General features: G+C 39.2%; 1 protein-coding gene across 1 annotated transcript in view; it reads right to left on the bottom strand.

The window, feature by feature from the left end:
• l(2)k05819 (transmembrane protein 94-like protein l(2)k05819) overlaps window positions 1-22,931 on the bottom strand; it is a 429,313-nt gene that overhangs the window by 57,504 nt on the left and 348,878 nt on the right. The window contains exon 14 of the mRNA XM_070098525.1: window positions 14,901-14,994. Within this exon, the coding sequence (XP_069954626.1) occupies window positions 14,901-14,994 (94 nt within the window). The remainder of the gene's footprint in view (window positions 1-14,900; window positions 14,995-22,931) is intronic.

Raw genomic sequence — 22,931 nt, 5'->3', positions numbered from 1 at the left:
TGGTATAAATAATATCAGTGCACTTGTGAAAGAATATTAGACTCACCAGTTGATGTGTATTGGATGCATGGCATGATCTGTTTACTTTTGAACTTTGGCAAAAATGAAACATTTCTGCTGCTCCGAGCTCAATATCAAGGTACTTTTCATTGTGAAACCAATCAAAATCATGTCATTTCTGTAATATGTCTTCCATTCTATAAAATGAGACCAGGAAAACTAGAATACAACCATAAATACCATACGAAAGTACACTGCAAATTTGCTGTTTTAAACCAAAAACACGGTCGCTGTTTTATCTTATCATTATGCACTGCATGATATAAGAGTTTTTTATACTGCACACACTGACCACTCAGACCCATTCTTTCATATATAGGCCTACCAGCTTTCTCTTGCTAGATTTGAAGGAGCTAGAATTTACGCGTACTAGTATGGCACCAACCCTGGCGTGTAAGCTGTACTAGTACGGCACCAACCCTGAAAGGGTAAATAACATAGAAATGTGACATGTACTCTAGAATGAGTAAAATGTGTCATTATGTATGTCACAAATGGTGTTGTGTTGTTGTTGTTGGGTGTATAAGCACCACTGAAAGCATAAGCAATACATAGTGGTGGTAAAGGTGGCAGCAGAGGCAGCAATGTTGTCAGTAGCCCTATATAACTCCAACAACATTGGAGGAGTTAGGTTTGTGCTGTCCTTTTTCTATCGATATTCTATGGATATTCCAAAATACGAGTTGTTAGTGCAGATGTTTATACCATGTCTGTGTCCAAGTCCTACGTCATCTTTAACTGTCAAACCAATGATTTACGTTTTATTGTTAGCATTCATGACACTGATCAACGTGCTATTTTTCCTGCCTTCAGATTTGGTGCTAGAGACCTGATAGGCCTAGGCAGTATAAAATGAGTCTTAACAATCAGTGTGTGCAGTATTAAAAAAATCTAGGACCACTTAGTCTTTTGTGAGAGCACCAGTTCAATTGAGTGTCAGTTAGAACAAACAGCATGGCAAACACCAGGGATTCACTAATGACATGTCTTATTAACACTCCCCTTTTAGAAGGAAAGTGATGATGACTGCAAGTTTAGTGGCTTTGAGACAAAATGTGGCCATAAGTGGTTAAGGAAATATAAAAAATCTATATATTAACCTATGTGCAACATTTGTGCCACATCCTTTCAATTTTGATGCAACTGGTAGTGTTATCCTGCCAGAATGTCATATCTTTATTGATGAAACATTTTGTCTACACAGTAGGCTTTTTCAGCAAGTGTAGTAGTGAAATGAAGATGCTGTAATTAATCCCACAACCCTGGAGAAATAGTATTTGAGGTGGTCAGTCCCTCAGCCTGGAGAAGAGTTCAGCTCCATGGTCTGGAATGATATTAAGCTGAAGCATGAGAATGGAGCCTTAACCCTTTGACTGTTTCGGTTGTATATACAGTAGGGCCCCACTTATATGGCGGGTTAGGTTCCAGGCTGTCGCCGGAAAGCAGACATCGCCGGAAGGCAGAACGCCATTTTTTTCCATTTATAAATGCATATAAATGTCAGACAACAAGTTTACACTAAATTATATTAAGTTAGTAATAGAACTAGGCATTAAAAACACACAAAGTAAAATACATCTTAAAGTATTTGTAATTTTAATGTAGGGAGAGAGGTGAGTAGTACTTATTTGTAGGAAGTCAGGTACAGGTAGCCCAGGTGTAGGTAGCCCTGGCTCCCCGTCTCATACTTAATATACAATATTTAAAACATCCCAGAGAAATAAAATACGCATACAGTATGCTCATTATTTACCTTAACCCTTTGACTGTTTCAGGCCCCTTTCTGAAACTGTCATTCTATGTCGCTAAATTTTTGAAAAAAAAAAAAAAAAAAAAAAATATTTTTTCTTATGAAATGATAGAGAATCTTTTCCCAATGGTAATGACACCAAAAGCTCGAGATTTGGTCGAAAACTCATGGAATTACGCTCCCGCGAAGTTAGCGGTCTAGGCGGCATATGCGTATCGGCGATTTCGCCGACTTTGAGCCCTATTTTCAGCCAATTCCGTTGTTCCAGTTGACCAAACTCATAGCTATTTCTTTAAAACAACATTTTATCTATCCGCTGAGTACAAGAAACCTCCCATTTACCAATTTGGACTACCCAATATTGTGGTCAGAAATTGGCAATTTGGCCAATTTCATGCAAACTAAAAAAGATGCCAATTTCAAAATAGGGTCCAGAATAAACAAGGTAGACATTCTTGGCACTAAAATAACATATCCTCTGTTCATTAGTCACATCTCTAGGCCTCTCTTATATTATTATTGCTTTCTATTTTGATTTTTTATTCATACAAAAAAATACAAAATTTACTGTTATGCAGACTACTGCATTATTGTAAAAATGATATAAATAATATTAGTGCACTAGTGAAAGAATATTAGACTCCCCAGTTGACGTGTATTGGACGTGTGGTGTGATTTGTTTACTCCTGAACATTGGTAAAAATCGAACATTTCCGCTATTTTGAGCTCAGTTTCAAGGTCGTTTTCATCGTCAAAGTAATGAAAATCATCTCTATTTCTGTAATATGTTTTCCATTTTATCACCTAAGACCATGAAAACGCAAATACACTGATAAATACTATACGAAAATACACCTCAAAGTCGGCGTTTTAATCCAAAAAAACGATCAGTTTTTTTTTCTCATTACGCACTGTGTGCTGCAGGATTTTTTTTATGTGGTGCACACTGACCACACAGACCCATTCTCTCACATGTGGGCCTACCAGCTTTCTTCCGCTTGATTTGAAGCCGCTAGAATTATTGAGTATATATACGTCTGAAACACTGGCAAAGGGTTAAAATATGTGTAGTCCTAATATAGGAAGAGAGGTGAGTAGTATTTATTTGTAGGAAGTCAGTGTAGGTAGCCGGTAGGTGTAGCCCACCTGGGCTACACCTACCGGCTACCTACACTGTGGCCGAAAGCCATATTATTAACATCAACATGCCTTGTTCACTGAATTTAATCATTTGTAACAACTACCTTTAGATGGCATCATAAACGAAGGTAGAAGTAATGAATAATTCATGCTGAAAATTGTAAACAAAAGTGGAGTGGGGGAGTGGCTGGGCCAAACACAGATTCATACATGTTTTCTCTGATGGCTGAACAGAGAAAACGTAATGTTGTCCATCCACCCGACTACCACACAGGTCCACAAGTATTATTATCAGAGGCAGCTAAACCATGGCTGATCGACAGCAGCGGCATCCTAACAGCTCTTCTTCCTCAAAAAAAAACATCGCTCATCAAAACTTGTGATGGCCTAAGTGAAAGTACAACTACATGAACCCACGTAGACCACAAAATGACCCAAGAATACTAAGAATGTAACCCAAATCTTGACAAAATTAGAAGATCTAAGGAAGACAGCCCTGCTAACCCAAACACTGCCTCCGCTGCCAGACAACCACTTAACCCAAGCTCTGAGAAAACAAGCCTTCTCCTCCATTGCTACACAGTATCTACTTCAGTGATACTATGAAAGGATATCGCAGAAGAAACAACATCATAATAAAAGAATAACAGCAAGGACCCTAGAACTCAACTTGTCTACCCAGGAGGACGCCGGTGTATCATCAACCCCCCTCACCACTGCCACCCAGGGAACAACAACAACAAACAAGGCTGACTCCCCCTCCAACTCCACTCCCTTCAAAGGATTCACCCATGATAACTCAGGTATGATTATTCCTGACAATATTAAGGACTACATCGTTGCTCTAGAAAACGAAATCAAAGATATCAAAGCAACACTCGAGCGACGTGAATCCAAGATAACCAACCTCGAAAACAAGATCCAAAACCTTGAAGAGAAGATTACATCGGGAAGTGTTGACACAGAAAATACTCTGAAAGCAGCTATAGCCAGTCACACTGAACAAATAACAACAATAAATATGAAGGTCGAAGAAGCAATCAAGGACTGGAATCAGAACATGCACACTCGACTAAATGAATATCTTGATTTCCAAGATGACAAAACTGAACAAGACAAGTTGTCTGATGCAGTTATAATAAACAGTCCACACATTCCTAGTAACATAACCCAAGCACAGTGCAAAGAAACTGCTATCAGGTTAATAAAGGACCACGTGCAAGTCATCGTGTAAAACAATGAAATCAAAGAAACACGTTTGCTAGGAAAACCAGGAAGTAAACACAGTATAATGATCAGACTTCATTCATACGATAAAACAAAGGACCTAATTAAATCAGCAATTACAATGAAAAATGGAGTGTACATAAATGAGTGTCTACCAAAAAAACGTCAAAACCTTCTGTTCAGGGTGAGAAAACTTAAACAGGAAAACAAAATACATCAGTGTTTCACGCGAGATGGGAAAATACTAGTAAGGAAAACATCAACAGGACAACAATATACCATCTCAAACGAACATGATTTCTCTACCTTCCTTAGAAAAGCTGACATTTCTGTAACAGATTAGATAAGTGCTTTTAATACATATATACATGTGGTACATATAATGTACGTTACTATTATATTGTGCATTATTATTTTTTATTTTTCATCACTAGCTAATGCCAACTACCTCCAGTACTTTATACTTCTTTCTTACTGCAATTAATTGCTCATAATTTTGTGTTACAAGTCAAATCTTACTCCAAATTAATATTATTCATCGTTCTTACCTGTCCATTTAATTTTGTATACCACTACTTGTTTTAGTCACCTTTTATTGTGTTTGCAATTAGTGTATATTCCAATTACTTTTTTGCAAGTCCCAAAACTATCTTTTGCTAGCTAGTACCAACTACCTCATATTTTTTTTACTTTTTATTGTGCAATAAATTGCTCAACTTATTTAATATTACAAATCAGATCTTACTCCTAAACCAATATTATTTCATAGTGACTATCTGTCCATTTAACTTGTTTACCATAACTTAATTTTAGTCCCTTATATATAAGATATAAACAGCTATTGGAGGAGAGATGGGCTAATGAGAGCATAGGCAATGGGGTCGAAGAGGTATGGGGTAGGTTTAAAAATGTAATGTTAGAGTGTTCAGCAGAAGTTTGTGGTTACAGGAAAGTGGGTGCGGGAGGGAAGAGGAGCGATTGGTGGAATGATGATGTAAAGAGAGTAGTAAGGGAGAAAAAGTTAGCATATGAGAAGTTTTTACAAAGTAGAAGTGATGCAAGGAGGGAAGAGTATATGGAGAAAAAGAGAGAGGTTAAGAGAGTGGTGAAGCAATGTAAAAAGAGAGCAAATGAGAGAGTGGGTGAGATGTTATCAACAAATTTTGTTGAAAACAAGAAAAAGTTTTGGAGTGAGATTAACAAGTTAAGGAAGCCTAGAGAACAAATGGATTTGCCAGTTAAAAATAGGAGAGGAGAGTTATTAAATGGAGAGTTAGAGGTATTGGGAAGATGGAGGGAATATTTTGAGGAATTGTTAAATGTTGATGAAGATAGGGAAGCTGTGATTTCGTGTATAGGGCAAGGAGGAATAACATCTTGTAGGAGTGAGGAAGAGCCAGTTGTAAGTGTGGGGGAAGTTCGTGAAGCAGTAGGTAAAATGAAAGGGGGTAAGGCAGCCGGGATTGATGGGATAAAGATAGAAATGTTAAAAGCAGGTGGGGATATAGTTTTGGAGTGGTTGGTGCAATTATTTAATAAATGTATGGATGAGGGTAAGGTACCTAGGGATTGGCAGAGAGCATGCATAGTTCCTTTGTATAAAGGCAAAGGGGACAAAAGAGAGTGCAAAAATTATAGGGGGATAAGTCTGTTGACTATACCTGGTAAAGTGTATGGTAGAGTTATTATTGAAAGAATTAAAAGTAAGACGGAGAATAGGATAGCAGATGAACAAGGAGGCTTTAGGAAAGGTAGGGGGTGTGTGGACCAGGTGTTTACAGTGAAACATATAAGTGAACAGTATTTAGATAAGGCTAAAGTGGTCTTTGTGGCATTTATGGATGTGGAAAAGGCATATGACAGGGTGGATAGGGGGGCAATGTGGCAGATGTTGCAGGTGTATGGTATAGGAGGTAGGTTACTGAAAGCAGTGAAGAGTTTTTACGAGGATAGTGAGGCTCAAGTTAGAGTATGTAGGAAAGAGGGAAATTATTTCCCAGTAAAAGTAGGCCTTAGACAAGGATGTGTGATGTCACCGTGGTTGTTTAATATATTTATAGATGGGGTTGTAAGAGAAGTAAATGCGAGGGTCTTGGTAAGAGGCGTGGAGTTAAAAGATAAAGAATCACACATAAAGTGGGAGTTGTCACAGTTGCTCTTTGCTGATGACACTGTGCTCTTGGGAGATTCTGAAGAGAAGTTGCAGAGATTGATAGGGTATGAGTAAGGTTATGAGGATAACAAAAAGATTAGGTGATGAAAGATTGGATATCAGATTGGAGGGAGAGAGTATGGAGGAGGTGAATGTATTCAGATATTTGGGAGTGGACGTGTCAGCGGATGGGTCTATGAAAGATGAGGTGAATCATAGAATTGATGAGGGGAAAAGGGTGAGTGGTGCACTTAGGAGTCTGTGGAGACAAAGAACTTTGTCCTTTGAGGCAAAGAGGGGAATGTATGAGAGTATAGTTTTACCAACACTCTTATATGGGTGTGAATGTTGCAGCGAGGAGAAGGCTGGAGGAAGTGGAGATGTCATGTCTGAGGGCAATGTGTGGTGTGAATATAAGGCAGAGAATTCGTAGTTTGGAAGTTAGGAGGAGGTGAGGGATTGCCAAAACTGTTGTCCAGAGGGCTGAGGAAGGGTTGTTGAGGTGGTTCAGACATGTAGAGAGAATGGAGCGAAACAGAATGACTTCAAGAGTGTATCAGTCTGTAGTGGAAGGAAGGCGGGGTAGGGGTCGGCCTAGGAAAGGTTGGAAGGAGGGGATAAAGGAGGTTTTGTGTGTGAGGGGCTTGGACTTCCAGCAGGCATGTGTGAGCGTGTTTGATAGGAGTGAATGGAGACAAATGGTTTTTAATACTTGACGTGCTGTTGGAGTGTGAGCAAAGTAACATTTATGAAGGGATTCAGGGACACCGGCAGGCTGGGCTTGAGTCCTGGAGATGGCAAGTACAGTGTCTACACTCTGAAGGAGGGGTGTTAATGTTGCAGTTTATAAACTGTAGTGTAAAGCACTCTTCTGGCAAGACAGTGATGGAGTGAATGATGATGAAAGTTTTTCTTTTTCGGGCCACCCTGCCTTGGTGGGAATCAGCCGATGTGTTAACAAATAATAAAATAATACTGTGTAAACATTTAAAAATGTACTAAAAATGTTATAAATGGTGCAAAGGTGACATTAAAACAATATCAAAGATGGTTGACACGCTCACTACCATTATACTATGCTCCCTGCTTAGCGATGAATTCATTTACCAATGTGGTCTTAGGAACAGAACTCCATCATTATTATTATCAATGGTCTGACAGTTAAACCTTTTCTTGTCACTTGCGGGAAGACTTGTATGTTTACTGGGTGCTATGATTGCTTGGCAGATTTAACAAATGGCAATGAAAATAAGAAAATATGAATATAAATAAACACAGTGACCTTCCCGAGTATCATCATTGACTCAATGGTGTAACCCACAGACCATCCTGCCCGGCGGGCGACTGCACGCTCAAAATTTTTTCCCCTCCCGCAGCTGTGTTAAACTAATTTTACGAAGTGTTGAACAAAAATATGCAGCAATTCTTCAATCATGCTATAATCAAAACGTGCAAGAGAAAACCACGTTCAACAATGGTCTGCTGTATTAATTTAGGCATCTTTATCATGCTTCTATGTTATTTGTGTTACACAGTGGAACTCCGGATTTCATCTGGTTTCATACCCCGGGTTTCATACCTCCGCTTGGAAATTGTCTGTATCAGACGCATCTGCCTGCCCGGGATGCTCCCGCTCACACGTACATAACTCAGTCTGCCTCTGTCACTTGTTCAGTGAGCAATACTCCATGCGTTCATCTGAAACATTTCGTAATAATCCATTGTTTTTTGTGCTTATTTATTGAGTGCGACTGCGAAATAAGCCACCATGAGGCCAAAGAAAGTCCCTAGTGCCAGCCCTTAGGTAAAGAAGGTGAGAAACATGATAGAATTCAAGAAAGAGCTTGTAGCAAAATACGAAAGTGGCGTATGTGTGGCCAAGCTCACCAGGATGTATGGCAAGTCCAAATCAAGAATCAGTTTCATCCTGGTGAAGAAAGTAGAAATCAAGGATGCTGATGTTGCAAAAGGGGTAAATATGTTAATGAAACAGAGATCACAAACAATTGAAGATGTGGAGTTGTTGTTGTTGGTGTGGATCAATGAAAAACAGTTAATGGGAGATAGTGTTGTGAAGGGGATAATTTGTGAAAAGGCAGGGCAGCTGCGTGCGGATCTTGTAAAGAAAATGCCTGGAATGAGTACTGCTGTTAGTGAATTAATGCCAGCAAAGGCTGGTTCGACAGATTCAAGAAGTGAAGTGGCATACGCAGTGTGGAAAGGCATGGTGAAGCTGCAAGTTCAGACAAACGTGCAGTCAAAGAATTCGTTGATGAATTCAAGGAGTATGTAGAGGCTGAAGGATTCCTTCCCCAACAAGTGTTCAATTGTAACAAAACAGGCCTCTTTTGGAAGAAAATACCAAAGAGAACCTACATCACACAGGAAGAAAAGGCACTGCCAGGACACAAGCCTATGAAGGATAGGCTAACTTCAGCCCCGGATAGGGTTTTGATACCTGAAGATCTTATGGAGGGGGATTCCCCTTCCAAACAATAACCTCTCTTCCCTCTCCCCTCCTCCACCTTCTTCCATATACCAACAAGAGTCTTCAATAAAGGTATGTAATAATGATTTAAATGTTCATTTATCCATTAAAATTAGTCATTTATATTTATTTCTCATTGTTTTCTGAGTGTAAAACTATAGTTATTCTCTATAAAATGTATTTTTTGTTAATATTTTTAGGGGTCTGGAATGGATTAATTGGATTTACATTATTTCTTAGGGGAAATATTACTTCAGTTTTTGTCCATTTCAGATTTCGACCGACCTTCTGGAACGGATTAAAGACGAAAACCGGGGTTCCACTGTACCTAATATTATTCTGGAATAAATATGATTGGTAGATAGCATTTATTGATAGTACAGTGGACCCTCGGGTAACAATTTTAATCTGTTCCAGAGAGCTTGTCCTAAACCGATTTTATCGTTAGCCGAATTAATTTTCCCCATAAGAAATAATGGAAATCCAATTAATCCGTTCCAGACACCCAAAAGTATTAAAAAAAAAATTTCACATGAAATACACAATTTCCTGCACAGAAAACAATGAAACATGAAGAATAAATACATGAAGAATAACTGACACCTACCTTTATTGAAAATTTATCGATGAGTGATGAGATGGGAGGAGGGAAGATGATGGAGGTGTATTATTGTTTGGAAGGGGAATCCCCTCTGTAAATACCTTTGTAACTTGTCATGATTGTGACAAGACCTACCTGGAGTTCATTACCTTTGTAAACTGTTTATTTATTTTTATTTATTTATTTATTAATTTGAACATGATACAGAGAAGTACAAGGAATATAATTTTTAAATTGCAGCATGCCAAAGCCCCTTGTATGCAGAGTATTATGGGCAGGCTTAAAAATTAACTTAAGATTAACTATGCAATGATATATTCAGTGGTACAAAAATTATTGTAAAACAGATAACAATTTAGTACAAATGAGTATTACAAAGACAGGTCATATGGTCATTTACTGTGTTGCTGTGTAATTAGTAGAATGGAGTATTCTGTTAGGTAATGAAGTTAAATAGTAACAAAGTTTGATTGGGTCACAGGTTGACATTTATGAGATACAATAATGAGATACATATATGAGATACAATTTATGAGATACAATTATTCAGTATTTATTTAGTTGTGGGTGAGTAAGTGATTTTTGAGAAGAGACTTGAATTTATAAACAGACAGTGTTTCTTTTATATTCACAGGTAATGAATTCCAGATTTTAGGGCCTTTTATGTGCATTGAGTTTTTGCATAGCGTGAGATGGACACGAGGAACATCAAAGAGCCTTGTGTTATGGTCATGTGTTCTGTTAAGGGTTGTAAGGAGATGTTTGAGGGGAGGGTTTATGTCAGAGTTAAGTGTTCTATGTATGCAGCAGGTGCAATAATAAGTACGGATGTTTTGTATTGTGAGTAGGTTTAGAGTTTTGAGTATTGGTGGAGTGTGTTGTCTGTAGTGGGAATTTGTTATCTTTCTGACTGCAGCCTTCTGTTGGGTGATTAGTGGTCTGAGATGGTTTATTGTTGTTGAGCCCCATGCACAAATTCCATAGGTGAGAAAGGGGTAAATAAGTGAGTGAAAAAGGGCCAGGAGGGCTGACTGTAGAACATAGTACCGTATTTTCAATAGCATGCCTACAGTCTCGGAAATTTTTTTTGGAAATTTGGTGTACATGTGTTTGAAATTTAAGTCTATTATCAAGGTGTATTCCTAAGAATTTTCCCACTGTGAGTTTTGTGATAGGTGATCCGTTTATCATTATGTTAAGAGGGACATCTGTAGCTCTGTTACCAAACTGAATGAAGTAGGTTTTGTCAATGTTTAGAGTAAGTTTGTTAGTACTCATCCAGGTAGATATTTTCTGTAATTCAGTATTTACAGTATTGGCTAGCGTGACTGGGCTCGGGTGAGAGAAGATGTATGTAGTATCATCTGCAAATAGTGTGGGTTTGAGTAGTTGCGATGCATTTGGTAGGTCATTTATGTATATGAGAAAGAGAAGAAGGCCTAGAACACTTCCCTGTGGGACACCAACTGTAATTGGCTGTGCTGAAGAGTTTGCCCTGTTTGTGTACACATATTGGCTTCTGTTGCTGAGGTAAGACTTAAGGTAGTTGAGGGAGTGCCCTCTTATACCATAGTGCGACAATTTTATATGGAGCAAGTCATGGTCAACTGTATCAAAAGCTTTACGTAAGTCTATGAAGATCCCCAGTGGGACTTCTTTTTTCTCTATTGCAGTGTATATGTGTTCTAGGATGTGTATAATAATATCATTAGTATTTTTATTAGGCTTGAACCCAAACTGACAGGGGTTGAGTATGTTGTGGGCAATGAGGTAGGAATAGATTCGCTTATGAAATAATTTTTTGAAGATTTTAGAGAGAGGGTGTAAGTTAGATATTGGCCTATAGGTATTCAAGGCTGTTTGGTCTCCTCCTTTGTGGATCGGGGTGACCCTTGCTATTTTGAGAATTGTAGGGAAGGTAGAGGATTCTATGGATTTGTTAAAGAGCGTTGCAATGATTGGTGATAGTACTTGTGACGCTTTTTTGTATATAAAGGGTGGTAAGGTATTTAAATCTCCTGTCTTGTTTTTTAGTGTGTTGATAATAAGGGAGACTTCAGTAGGGTTAGTCGGAGCTTGGAACAATGTGTTCAGGTAGTTGCCAGTGAGGTAGTCATTGGGTGGGGTATCTGAGCTTGGGATTTTATTGGCAAGGATTTTTCCTATAGTGGAGAAGAAATTATTGAGTCTGCTGTTTCAGTAGGTGGGAGTTGGGGTTCATCTAGTTTTGTTAATTCAATTTCGCTATTTCGTGGTATCTTTTTGTTCCTTGAATTTCTGATAGGGTTTTCCAGGTCTTTTTTATATCACCTTGTAAGTTGGATAATCTGTTCTCATAATAGTTTTTTAGCCCTTCTTATCAGGCTGGTTAGGATAGACGAGCAAGGTTTTGTTTGGTCTCTGGTTATGTGACCCATTCTGTACTGTTTTTCGTATAGGTGCTTTGTATTTATGGATTTGAGGATGCTGGGTGTTAGCCAGGGACTGTTCAGTCTCTTAGCTGTCATCTGTTTAGTTTTTTTGGGGCAGTGCTTGTTATAAAGGTATTGGGTCTTTTTTAGAAAATTATTAATACATTCGTCAATATCTGTATAGATTTCTAGCTCAGTGTGCCAGTCAATGTTTGTCACTGCTGTTGTGAAGTTATTAATGGCTGCCTCATTGTGAAGTCTGAAAGTGACTTTAGTAGTGTCTTGGGGTAATTTGCCAAGGTTTGTGATGAGGAAGGTAGGGTGGTGGTCTGTGGTATTATCTGTGATTATGCCTGATTTTGAAGGGGATATGGTGTTGGTCCAGATGTGGTCCAGTAGGGAAACACTAGTCTCTGTAACTCTTATAGGTTTTGTTACTGCTGGTAGCAACATGCAGTTACTCATAGTGTTTGTGAATTCAGTAACGTGTGGGTCCTGGTCTTGCAGGAGATTTATATTGAAGTCACCTGAGAGTAGTGAGTGATCTTTGTTCATGCGTGCATCAGTTATCATACTTCCTAGGTTTTTCACTAAAATGGCTAATGTTTGACTGTGGTACTCTGCAGATGTTTATCACTGTGAGAGGTTTTTGTAGGTATCTGGATTTGAATTTAGCTATTATATATTCCCCATGTTCATCCCTTGTGCAAGTTTAAGTAATATATTCTAGTTGGTCTGAGTAGTACATAGCTGTGCCACCCCCTTGTTGATCTGGCCTACAGTTGTGTATGGCTGTGTAACCAGGTATGGCATAGACATCTGTAGTATCAGGCTTTAGCCAGGTTTTGGTGAGAGTAATGATGGATATACTGGAATGCAGGGAATTTAGTAATGCTATGAGGTCATCGTAATGTTTACTTAAAGATCTGATATTGTAGTTAAAGATAGTTATGTTTCTGTTGGCTCTGAGAAGTGCCTTTGATTGTTCTGCTGTGATTCATTTAAGTCATTCAATAAAAGGTTAGTATCAGGATCAATGCTTGTTATCATAAGATTTATAGTGAATCTATAGTTAGAATTAAGTATAAGACAAAGTATATATTCTAAAGCTATAAAATAGCACCTGAGTTATTTTAACAAATGTAAAAAATTTGAGCTAAGGTAGTTCTTTAAAGCTAAAATAAAGGAGACAATATAAGTTGTTGACAGCTTCCAGGCTACTGAGGGACAACATCACCGCTCTCTTCACAGAAGTTGCCATGTAGAGTATTTAGAATGAAACAATCATAAAAATTGTAATTTTTGGAGTAACAAAACAAAACAAAACACTAATTGCCACCATGTCCCCTTGCTGACATCAAGAACAAAAAAAATTATATTTGTGGAAAAACATACTTAGAAATATGATAGAAACAAGCTGATGCCATCAACATGTTGCCAGAATTATGTACTATTTACTGGTAAGAAAACATTGTTTTCCATAATTTTTCAATTTCAATTTTTTTATTACTAAAAAAAGGTTCATCGCCTCCTTAACTCTTTGACTGTTTCGGCCGTATATATATGTCTTACGAGCCAGTGTTTCAGATGTGTATTTTTTTTTTATTATCACACTGGCCGATTCCCACCAAGGCAGGGTGGCCCGAAAAAGAAAAACTTTCACCATCATTCAAAAATTCAAGTGGCTTCAAATCCAGGAGGAGAAAGCTGGTAGACCCACATGTAAGAGAATGGGTCTGTGTGGTCAGTGTGCACTGTATAAAAAAAATCCTGCAGCACGCAGTGCATAATGAGAAAAAAAAAACTCCGACCGTGTTTTTGGATTAAAATGCCGACTTTGAGGTGTATTTTCGTATAGTATTTATGGTTGTATTCTCGTTTTCTTGGTCTCCTTTGATAGAATAGGAAACATATTACAGAAATAGAGATGATTTTGATTAGTTTCACGATGAAAACAACCTTGAAACTGAGCTCAAAGTAGCGGAAATGTTCGATTTTTACCAATGTTCAAGAGCAAGCAAATCACACCACACATCCAATACACATCAACTGGGGAGTCTAATATTCTTTCACTAGTGCACTGATATTATTTATACCATTTTTACAATAATGCAGTAGTCTGCATAACAGTAAATCTATTTTTTGTGTGAATAAAAAATCAAAATAGAAAGCAAGAGTAATATAAGAGGGGCCTGGAGACATGACTAATGAACAGAAGGTATGTTATTTTAGTGCCAAGAATGTCTGCATTGTTTATTTTGGACCCTATTTTGAAATTGGCATCTTTTCTAATTTGCATGAAATTGGCCAAATTGCCAATTTCTGACCACTTTATTGAGTAGTTGAAATTGGTAAATGGGCAGTTTCTTGTACTCAGCTGATAGAAAAAATGGAGTTCTAAAGAAATAGCTATGAGTTTGGTCAACTGGAACAATGGAATTGGCTGAAAATAGGGCTCAAATTCGACAAAATCGCTGATGCGTATATATCGCCAAGATTGCTAACTTCACGGGAATGTAATTCCACAAGTTTTCGATCAAATTTCATACTTTTAGTGTTGTTACCACTGGGAAAAGATTCTCTATCATTTCGTAAGATTTTTTTTTTTTTTTCAATAATTTTGCAACACAGAATTACAGTTTCTGAAATGGGCTTACAACTGTCAAAGGGTTAAGATGCTTGATGTCGAGATGCTGCGCTGCCCATTCATGACTCAAGTTCTTGTACAGTATACAATAACAACTCGTCAGAGAGCCTGTCGTAACCCCGAGTTCTTGGTAAATGAATACTACTTGGTAAGTGAGGAGAGGCTGTATTCTTATTATTATTATTAAAAGTAGTGTATAAAGCACAACAGAAGTGTATAACACACAACAGTAGTGTATAACACACAACAGTAGTGTATAACACACAACAGTAGTGTATAATAACCTACACAACAATAGTGTATAATAACTTACACAACAGTAGTGTATAATAACCTACACAACAGTAGTGTATAACACACAACAGAAATGTATTACTTACACAACAGTAGTATATAACCTACACAACAGTAACATACAACTTACACAACAAAGACGCTGGAGGCCCACCATCTGTTAGTTAGAGGGTTTTTCGTCCACAGCTGGTACATGCGGTGCACAAATGATATAGAAATCATACCTGAAAAAAAACAATAACAGCATTTTACTGTCATTACAATTATTTTCTTACATTACTAATTGCAAAACATTGTGAAAAAATAGTGAAATTCCAAGTACTTTTGTGATTTCTCTCATCATGAAGGACCTGATAATGTCAGAAATCACAAAAGTCTCACTTTACAACACATCATTTTACAGCAATTCACTAATACCTATTCTTCATTTATTCAAAATACTTAAATATATTTACCACTCACTATAAGCAATAGCCAGGAACCTACCCTGCTGTATAAGTGGGGCCCTCCTCTACAGCAGTAGCCCGGAGCCTAACCTGTGGTATAAGTGGGGGCTCTCCTGTACGGCAGTAGCCTGGAACCTAACCTGCTGTATAAGTAGGGCTCGGCTTGACTTATGATATCATGTGTTTACTGTGATCTTATTGCACACTACTAATTGTTTATTCAAAACATAAATGTGTAATAACACTGGGCAGATGGCTAAAATTAACACAGATACAGAGGATAAAAGATAAAATAAGAAGGGAACTCTATATATATATTTTTATAGTTGGAGAGACTGCTGGGTGAGTGGCAGGCACAGTCTCAGACCTGATCTCATAAACCAGTAAACTAATGGTTCAGGAATAAGAGGTATTAAAGCACACAAGATAGATAGTAAAGTATATGCTGAATGTAAGGTACAAGATAGTAAAGTATATGCTGAATGTAAGGTACAAGATAGTAAAGTGTATGCTGTATGTAAGGTACAAGATAGTAAAGTGTATGCTGAATGTAAGGTACAAGATAGTAAAGTATATGCTGAATGTAAGGTACAAGATAGTAAAGTGTATGCTGTATGTAAGGTACAAGATAGTAAAGTGTATTCTGAATGTAAGGTACAAGATAGTAAAGTATATGCTGAATGTAAGGTACAAGATAGTAAAGTGTATGCTGAATGTAAGGTACAAGATAGTAAAGTTTATGCTGAATGTAAGGTACAAGATAGTAAAGTATATGCTGTATGTAAGGTACAAGATAGTAAAGTGTATCCTGAATGTAAGGTACAAGATAGTAAAGTGTATGCTGAATGTAAGGTACAAGATAGTAAAGTGTATGCTGAATGTAAGGTACAAGATAGTAAAGTGTATTCTGAATGTAAGGTACAAGATAGTAAAGTGTATGCTGAATGTAAGGTACAAGTTTGTAAGACTCACCTGTCATCTTAGGGGAGGAAGGAAGGGAGGGATGGAAGGAGGAGGAGAATAATGATGATGATAAGGATGAGGATAAAGAGGAGGATGAAGACAAGGACAAGGATGAGGAGGAGGAAGGAGGAAGCGGTAGGAAGAAGACTGTTTTTAACCCTTAAACTGTCCAAACGTAGATCTACGTTTGCACGCGTAGAGCTCCAAACGCAGATCAACATTTAATTTTTCATTCCTTAAAATTTGGCACAATAGGCTTGAGTCGCCTAGACATGAAAAAATGGGTCTGTTCACTCAGTGTGCGCACTATTAATAAAATCTGGGAGCACTTAGTACCTTGTGGGAGCACCAGCTCAACTGAGTGCCAGCTAGAGAAAATAGCAGGGCAAACACCAGGGATTCACTGATGCCATGTCACATTAACACTCCCATTTTAAGAGGAAAGTAAAAACAGGTTAGATAAATACATGAGTGAGTGTGGGTGGGTGTGAGTTGGACCTGACTAGCTTGTGCTACTAGGTCTGATGTCATGCTCCTTCCTTCAATGGATGTGACCTGACTAGGTTGGTCATTGGTCTAAGCCAGAGGGAGTGGAGGGTGACATGGACCTGCCTTGCATGGGCCAGTAGGCCTGCTGCAGTGTTCCTTCTTTCTAATGTTCTCATATATTCGGCAGGCTGGCCGGTTGGCTTGCTTTGGCTGTCTCTGGCTGTTTCTCTGTCTATATCTCTATCTGTCTATATCTCTGTTTATCTATATCTCTGTCTCACATGTACATATAAGTACAGTTATTATACATTGTGTAAATTACCTAGGATAACCCAAAAATTCCAGGCAAAGATAGACAGACCAATAGATAGACAGATAGATAGATAGAAACATGTTTGTGTATCAGTGACAACAAATAAAGCCAGGGTTCCCCGAGCACCCATTTATCAAATGTCTTCAACCCGATAACAGATGTCATAACACAATTCTTCAAGGAGTGCGATATACATATACTCCAGGCAGACAGAAAGACATAAACAGAGACATACAGGCAGGCAGATAGGCAGACAGGCAGACAGATAGGCAGATAAATAGACAGAGAGACAAGACATGTTTGTGTGTAACAGTGATAACAAATACAGCGAGGGTTAGCTGGAGCAGTAGACATTTATCAAATGTCACTGGGCTGTCAAGAGTATAGGGATGCCTTTCATAACACCATGCTTCAAGGTATCTAAAACATTGCTGGGACCTATAAATACTTTGTATATAATTCTAGACAATAGTAAATAACCCAGGCAGGTCTAAATGTTCACCTGTCAATGTGATTGTGATTATTTGAGCACTATTTAAATACCTAACATTAGTGTCAGAACAAAGACTGGCTATGAAATTACAAGAATTATTATAAATTGTAATTATCAGAACATAAAAAATTTATAAATTAAAATAAAAATGAGAAAAAAAGGTATATCGGCAACACTTCTGCAAGCGGCAGGCATCGATGTTGCCGACAGGTGAGCATCCAGAGCCAACTTCATGGTCTTATATCTCGGTAAGCACTGACCCTAATTTTTTTTTTTTTAATCCTATAACAAGTAGAAAAATGTGCTCCTCATTTTAAAAGAAAAAAAAAAAAGGACTTCTTTATTTTTCAAAATATTCGGAGCGCCAAGCAAGTGAACGTAGATATACGTTTGGACAGTTTAAGGGTTAATGTATATACATTATGTGCAACCAGTGTAAAAGTTAGTATAATTCTTTCAGTGTGAGGAAATTCTTCAAAACAAGGAATAAAGCACTCTTGTATTTCACAAAACTTACCTCATACCTGTCAGAACTTTGATGAGTTTCAAGATTTGTACAGAGTATATCTCATATCTTTGTCATGTGGTGGAGTTCTCATGGCATGAGCATGCACATGTCTTCTAAGCCTTTAATGTCTTTATACAGTGAGAGGAATTATGGCTAAGTAACACATGTTATTACCAGGCTCCAGAGTAGATGGGATTTGTTGGGCTGGAGTTGTAATATGTGGGATTACCAGTGTCATTTTTACTCACTTTCATCTCAAATTTATGGAACTCTACATCAGAATCATTATTCTCACTATTACCACCATTTGATGGCAACAGTGGTTAATTGTACAGGAGTGAGGGATTCCCATCTGCACACCATGGTTAACAAACTGTGATGTAATAGTATAGAAAACCCACAAGTTGAGCAATGTGACACTTGTACAATATTTGAAAATCTTTATTGATGAAACATATCAGCCAGCCAATGACTGGTGAAACATTTTGGCCAGCCACTGGCTGGTGAAACATTTCAGCCAGCCACTGGCTAGTGAAACATTTCAGCCAGCCACTGACTGGTGAAATGTTTCACCAATAAAGATTTTGAAATACTACACAAGCATCTCATTCTTCTTGGTTAACAAAGGTTGAGAGTGTAGCTGCTTTCATCATGCTGTGTGTGGGACACAAACTTTTCTATACTGCACACACTGCCCAGACCCATCTTCACCTGTGCCCAGACCCATCCTCACCTGTGCCCAGACCCATCCTCACCTGTGCCCAGACCCATCCTCACCTGTGCCCAGACCCATCCTCACCTGTGACCAGACCCATCCTCACCTGTGACCAGACCCATCCTCACCTTTGCCCAGACCCATCCTCACCTGTGCCCAGACTAATCCTCACCTGTGACCAGACCCATCCTCACCTGTGCCCAGACCCATCCTCACCTGTGCCCAGACCCATCCTCACCTGTGACCAGACCCATGCTCACCTGTCCCCAGACCCATCCTCACCTGTGCCCAGACCCATCCTCACCTGTGACCAGACCCATCCTCACCTGTCCCCAGACCCATCCTCACCTGTGCCCAGACCCATCCTCACCTGTGCCCAGACCCATCCTCACCTGTGACCAGACCCATCCTCACCTGTGCTCATACCCATCCTCACCTGTGTCCAGACCCATTCTCACCTGTGCCCAGACCCATCCTCACCTGTGCCCAGACCCATCCTCACCTGTGACCAGACCCATCCTCACCTGTGCCCAGACCCATCCTCACCTGTGACCAGACCCATCCTCACCTGTCCCCAGACCCATCCTCACCTGTGCCCAGACCCATCCTCACCTGTGACCAGACCCATCCTCACCTGTCCCCAGACCCATCCTCACCTGTGACCAGACCCATCCTCACCTGTGCTCATACCCATCCTCACCTGTGTCCAGACCCATTCTCACCTGTGCCCAGACCCATCCTCACCTGTGCCCAGACCCATCCTCACCTGTGCCCAGACCCATCCTCACCTGTGTTCAGACCCATTCTCACCTGTGCCCATACCCATCCTCACCTGAGCCCAGAACTATCCTCACCTGTGCCTAGGCCCATCCTCACATGTGCCCAGACCCATCCTCACCTGAGCTCAGACCCATCCTCACCTGCACCCAGACCCATCCTCACCTGTGTCCAGACCCATCCTCACCTAAGCCCAGACCCATCCTCACTTGAGCCCAGACCCATCCTCACCTGTCGAAGTCTAAATTTGCCACTCATGATGAATTTGAAGATGCAGTGAATTTTGTGTATAGGTACATCACTGATGTAAATCCTTGACTACTTGTACGTTGAAAAGGTTAATTACTTCACTGATTCTGTGTGGGAATAAATTTTTTTTTTAACTTTTTTTCAGCTTCAATATTTCTTCTGCCTTGAACAGAGATGCCAACACCAAACAACATTCTTCTCTTGAATGTTCACATTATCTAACCTGCTATTTTTCTGGCTGTTGTAGTATTTGTCTTAATGTGTTCTCTCAATGATAGGTCATCTGACATTATTCTATCCAAAACTAAATATTTTTTCTTTTTTTTATACTTTGTAACTCATGCAAAACATTCACACCATGCATACCATGTATACATGCATAGTATGTATACAGAACACTTGTTACAGGTATTAACTCAGTGTACAAAATCTTCTTGTAAACTGTAATACAATACATAGACACAGATTGTATTAATGTTGGTAGAATTACCGATAAAATGTAAAGTAAAAAGACACAAGTGCAACTAATGTGACATTTTATTGTGGCAATGTTTCACTCTCCAAGAGCTTTTTCAAGCCTTTTTCAAGCCGTGTCCATGTTTTGTTTGTAACAGCTTGATAATGCTCCTGGAGAGTGAAATGTTGCCACAATAAAATGTCCTTCTACGTTACACAGACACAATACAAGAAACAAAAATCTCTCTGATATTTCAAATTTTTTACTCAACCTTTATAAAAAAAATGCATATAATTTTCTATGTGCAATCTGCTTCAAAAACATTGCTAATAACACCTCAATCTGATGTAAATTTTATGTAGAGTAAATAAAGCTGCCATACATCCAGTGAAACCTGCTTATCCAGACTAGATTAGCATTCATACATTTATAATCATTACAGTGGACCCCCGCATAGCAACTTTAATCCGTGCAAGAGGGCTCATTGCTATGCGAAATGATCGGTATGCGAATGAATTTTCCCCATAAGAAATAATGGAAATCAAATTCATCCATGCAAGACACACAAAAGTATGAAAAAAAAAAAAATTTACCACATGAAATGTTAATTTTAATACACACAAACTGAAAAAGGCATGCACAATTACATGACACTTACTTTTATTGAAGATCTGGTGATGATTGATGGGATGGGAGGAGGGGAGAGAGAGTGTTAGTGTTTAGAAGGGGAATCCCCTTCCATTAAGACTTGAGGTGTCGAGTCCTTTTCTGGGGTTACTTCCCTTCTTCTTTTAATGCCACTAGGACCAGCTTCAGAGTCACTGGACTTCTTTCGCACAACATATCTGTCCATAGTGGCCTGTACCTCTCGTTCCTTTATGACTTCCCTAAAGTGTTTCACAACATTGTCAGTGTAATAATCACCAGCATGGCTTGCAATAGCTGTGTGAGAGTGATTTTCATCCATGAAGGTTTGCACTTCAAGCCACTTTGCACAGATTTCCTTAATCTTTGTAGTAGGCAATTTCTTCAATTTCTCTCTCCCCTCCTTCGAACCAGTTTTCTCAGGTCTGGCCTCATGCTGTTGAAGTTGATCTATCAGCTCATCAGTGGTTAGTTCTTCATTGTCCTCCTCCACCAACTCTTCCACATCATCCCCACTAACCTCCAACCCCAAGGACTTTCCCAATGCCACAATGGATTCCTCAACTGGCATAATCCTCTCAGGGTTAGCCTCAAACCCTTCAAAATCCCTTTTGTCTACACATTCTGGCCACAGTTTCTTCCAAGCAGAGTTCAAGGTCTTCTTAGTCACTCCCTCCCAAGCCTTACCTATAAGGTTTACACAATTGAGGATATTAAAGTGCTCTCTCCAAAACTCTCTTAGAGTCAGTTGAGTTTCTGAGGTCACTACAAAGCACCTTTCAAACAGAGCTTTTGTGTACAGTTTTTGAAGTTTGCAATAACCTGCTGGTCCATGGGCTGCAGGAGAGGAGTGTTATTAGGAGGCAAAAACTTCACCTTAATGAATTTCATGTCCCCATAAAGTCGCTCTGCCACGTCTGTAGGATGACCAGGGGCATTGTCTAACACCAGGAGGCATTTAAGGTCTAATTTCTTTTCAGTTAGGTAATCTTTCACATTGGGGGCAAATGCATGGTGTAACCAGTCATAGAAAAAGTCCCTAGTGACCCATGCCTTACTGTTTGCCCTCCACAGCACACACAAATTCTCCTTGAGGACATTCTTTTGCCTGAACGGTCTGGGAGTTTCAGAGTGATACACTAATAAAGGCTTCACTTTGCAATCACCAGTAGCATTGGAACACATCAACAAAGTAAGCCTGTCTTTCATAGGCTTATGTCCTGGGAGTGCCTTTTCCTCCTCAGTAATGTAGGTCCTGCTTGGCATTTTCTTCCAAAACAGGCCTGTTTCATCACAATTAAACACTTGTTCAGGTTTCAGTCCTTCACTGTCTATGTACTTCTTGAATTCCTGCACATATTTCTCAGCTGCTTTGTGGTCCGAACTGGCAGCCTCACCATGCCTTATCACACTATGTATGCCACTACGCTTCTTAAATCTCTCAAACCAACCTTTGCTGGCCTTAAATTCACTCACATCATCACTAGTTGCAGGCATTTTTTTAATTAAATCCTCATGCAACTTCCTAGCCTTTTCGCTTATGATCGCTTGAGAGACGCTGTCTCCTGCTAGCTGTTTTTCATTTATCCACACCAATAAAAGTCTCTCAACATCTTCCATCACTTGCGATCTCTGTTTCGAAAACACAGTTAAACCTTTGGCAAGAACAGCTTCCTTGATTGCCTTTCTGTTGCCCACAATAGTAGCGATGGTTGATTTGGGTTTCTTGTACAACCTGGCCAGGTCGGCGACACGCACTCCACTTTCATACTTATCAATGATCTCTTTCTTCATCTCTATAGTAATTCTCACCCTTATTTCTGTAGGGTTGGCACTAGAAGCTTTCTTGGGGCCCATGGTCACTTATTTTCCAGATAAAATCACCAAAAACACTGTAATAATACGAAATGTTCCGATTGTATGCTTGGATGTTACCGCGGAGGCTGGCTGGTAAACAATGCCACCGGCAGCACATGTGAGGCTGGCACAGGGCGCACATTGGACGCGTCTTGGACGAAGAGCGGTGAGCGGGTTTTTGAGCAGTATGCGAGGCAAAATTTTTGCGATAAAAGCGAGCGGTATGCGGATTGAACGTTATGCGATGCG

Source organism: Cherax quadricarinatus, chromosome 62 (assembly GCF_038502225.1).
Source record: "Cherax quadricarinatus isolate ZL_2023a chromosome 62, ASM3850222v1, whole genome shotgun sequence".
Taxonomy (NCBI): domain Eukaryota; kingdom Metazoa; phylum Arthropoda; class Malacostraca; order Decapoda; family Parastacidae; genus Cherax; species Cherax quadricarinatus.
The sequence above is the reverse complement of the archived record's forward strand: the minus strand, read 5'-3'. Positions and strand labels throughout refer to the sequence as shown.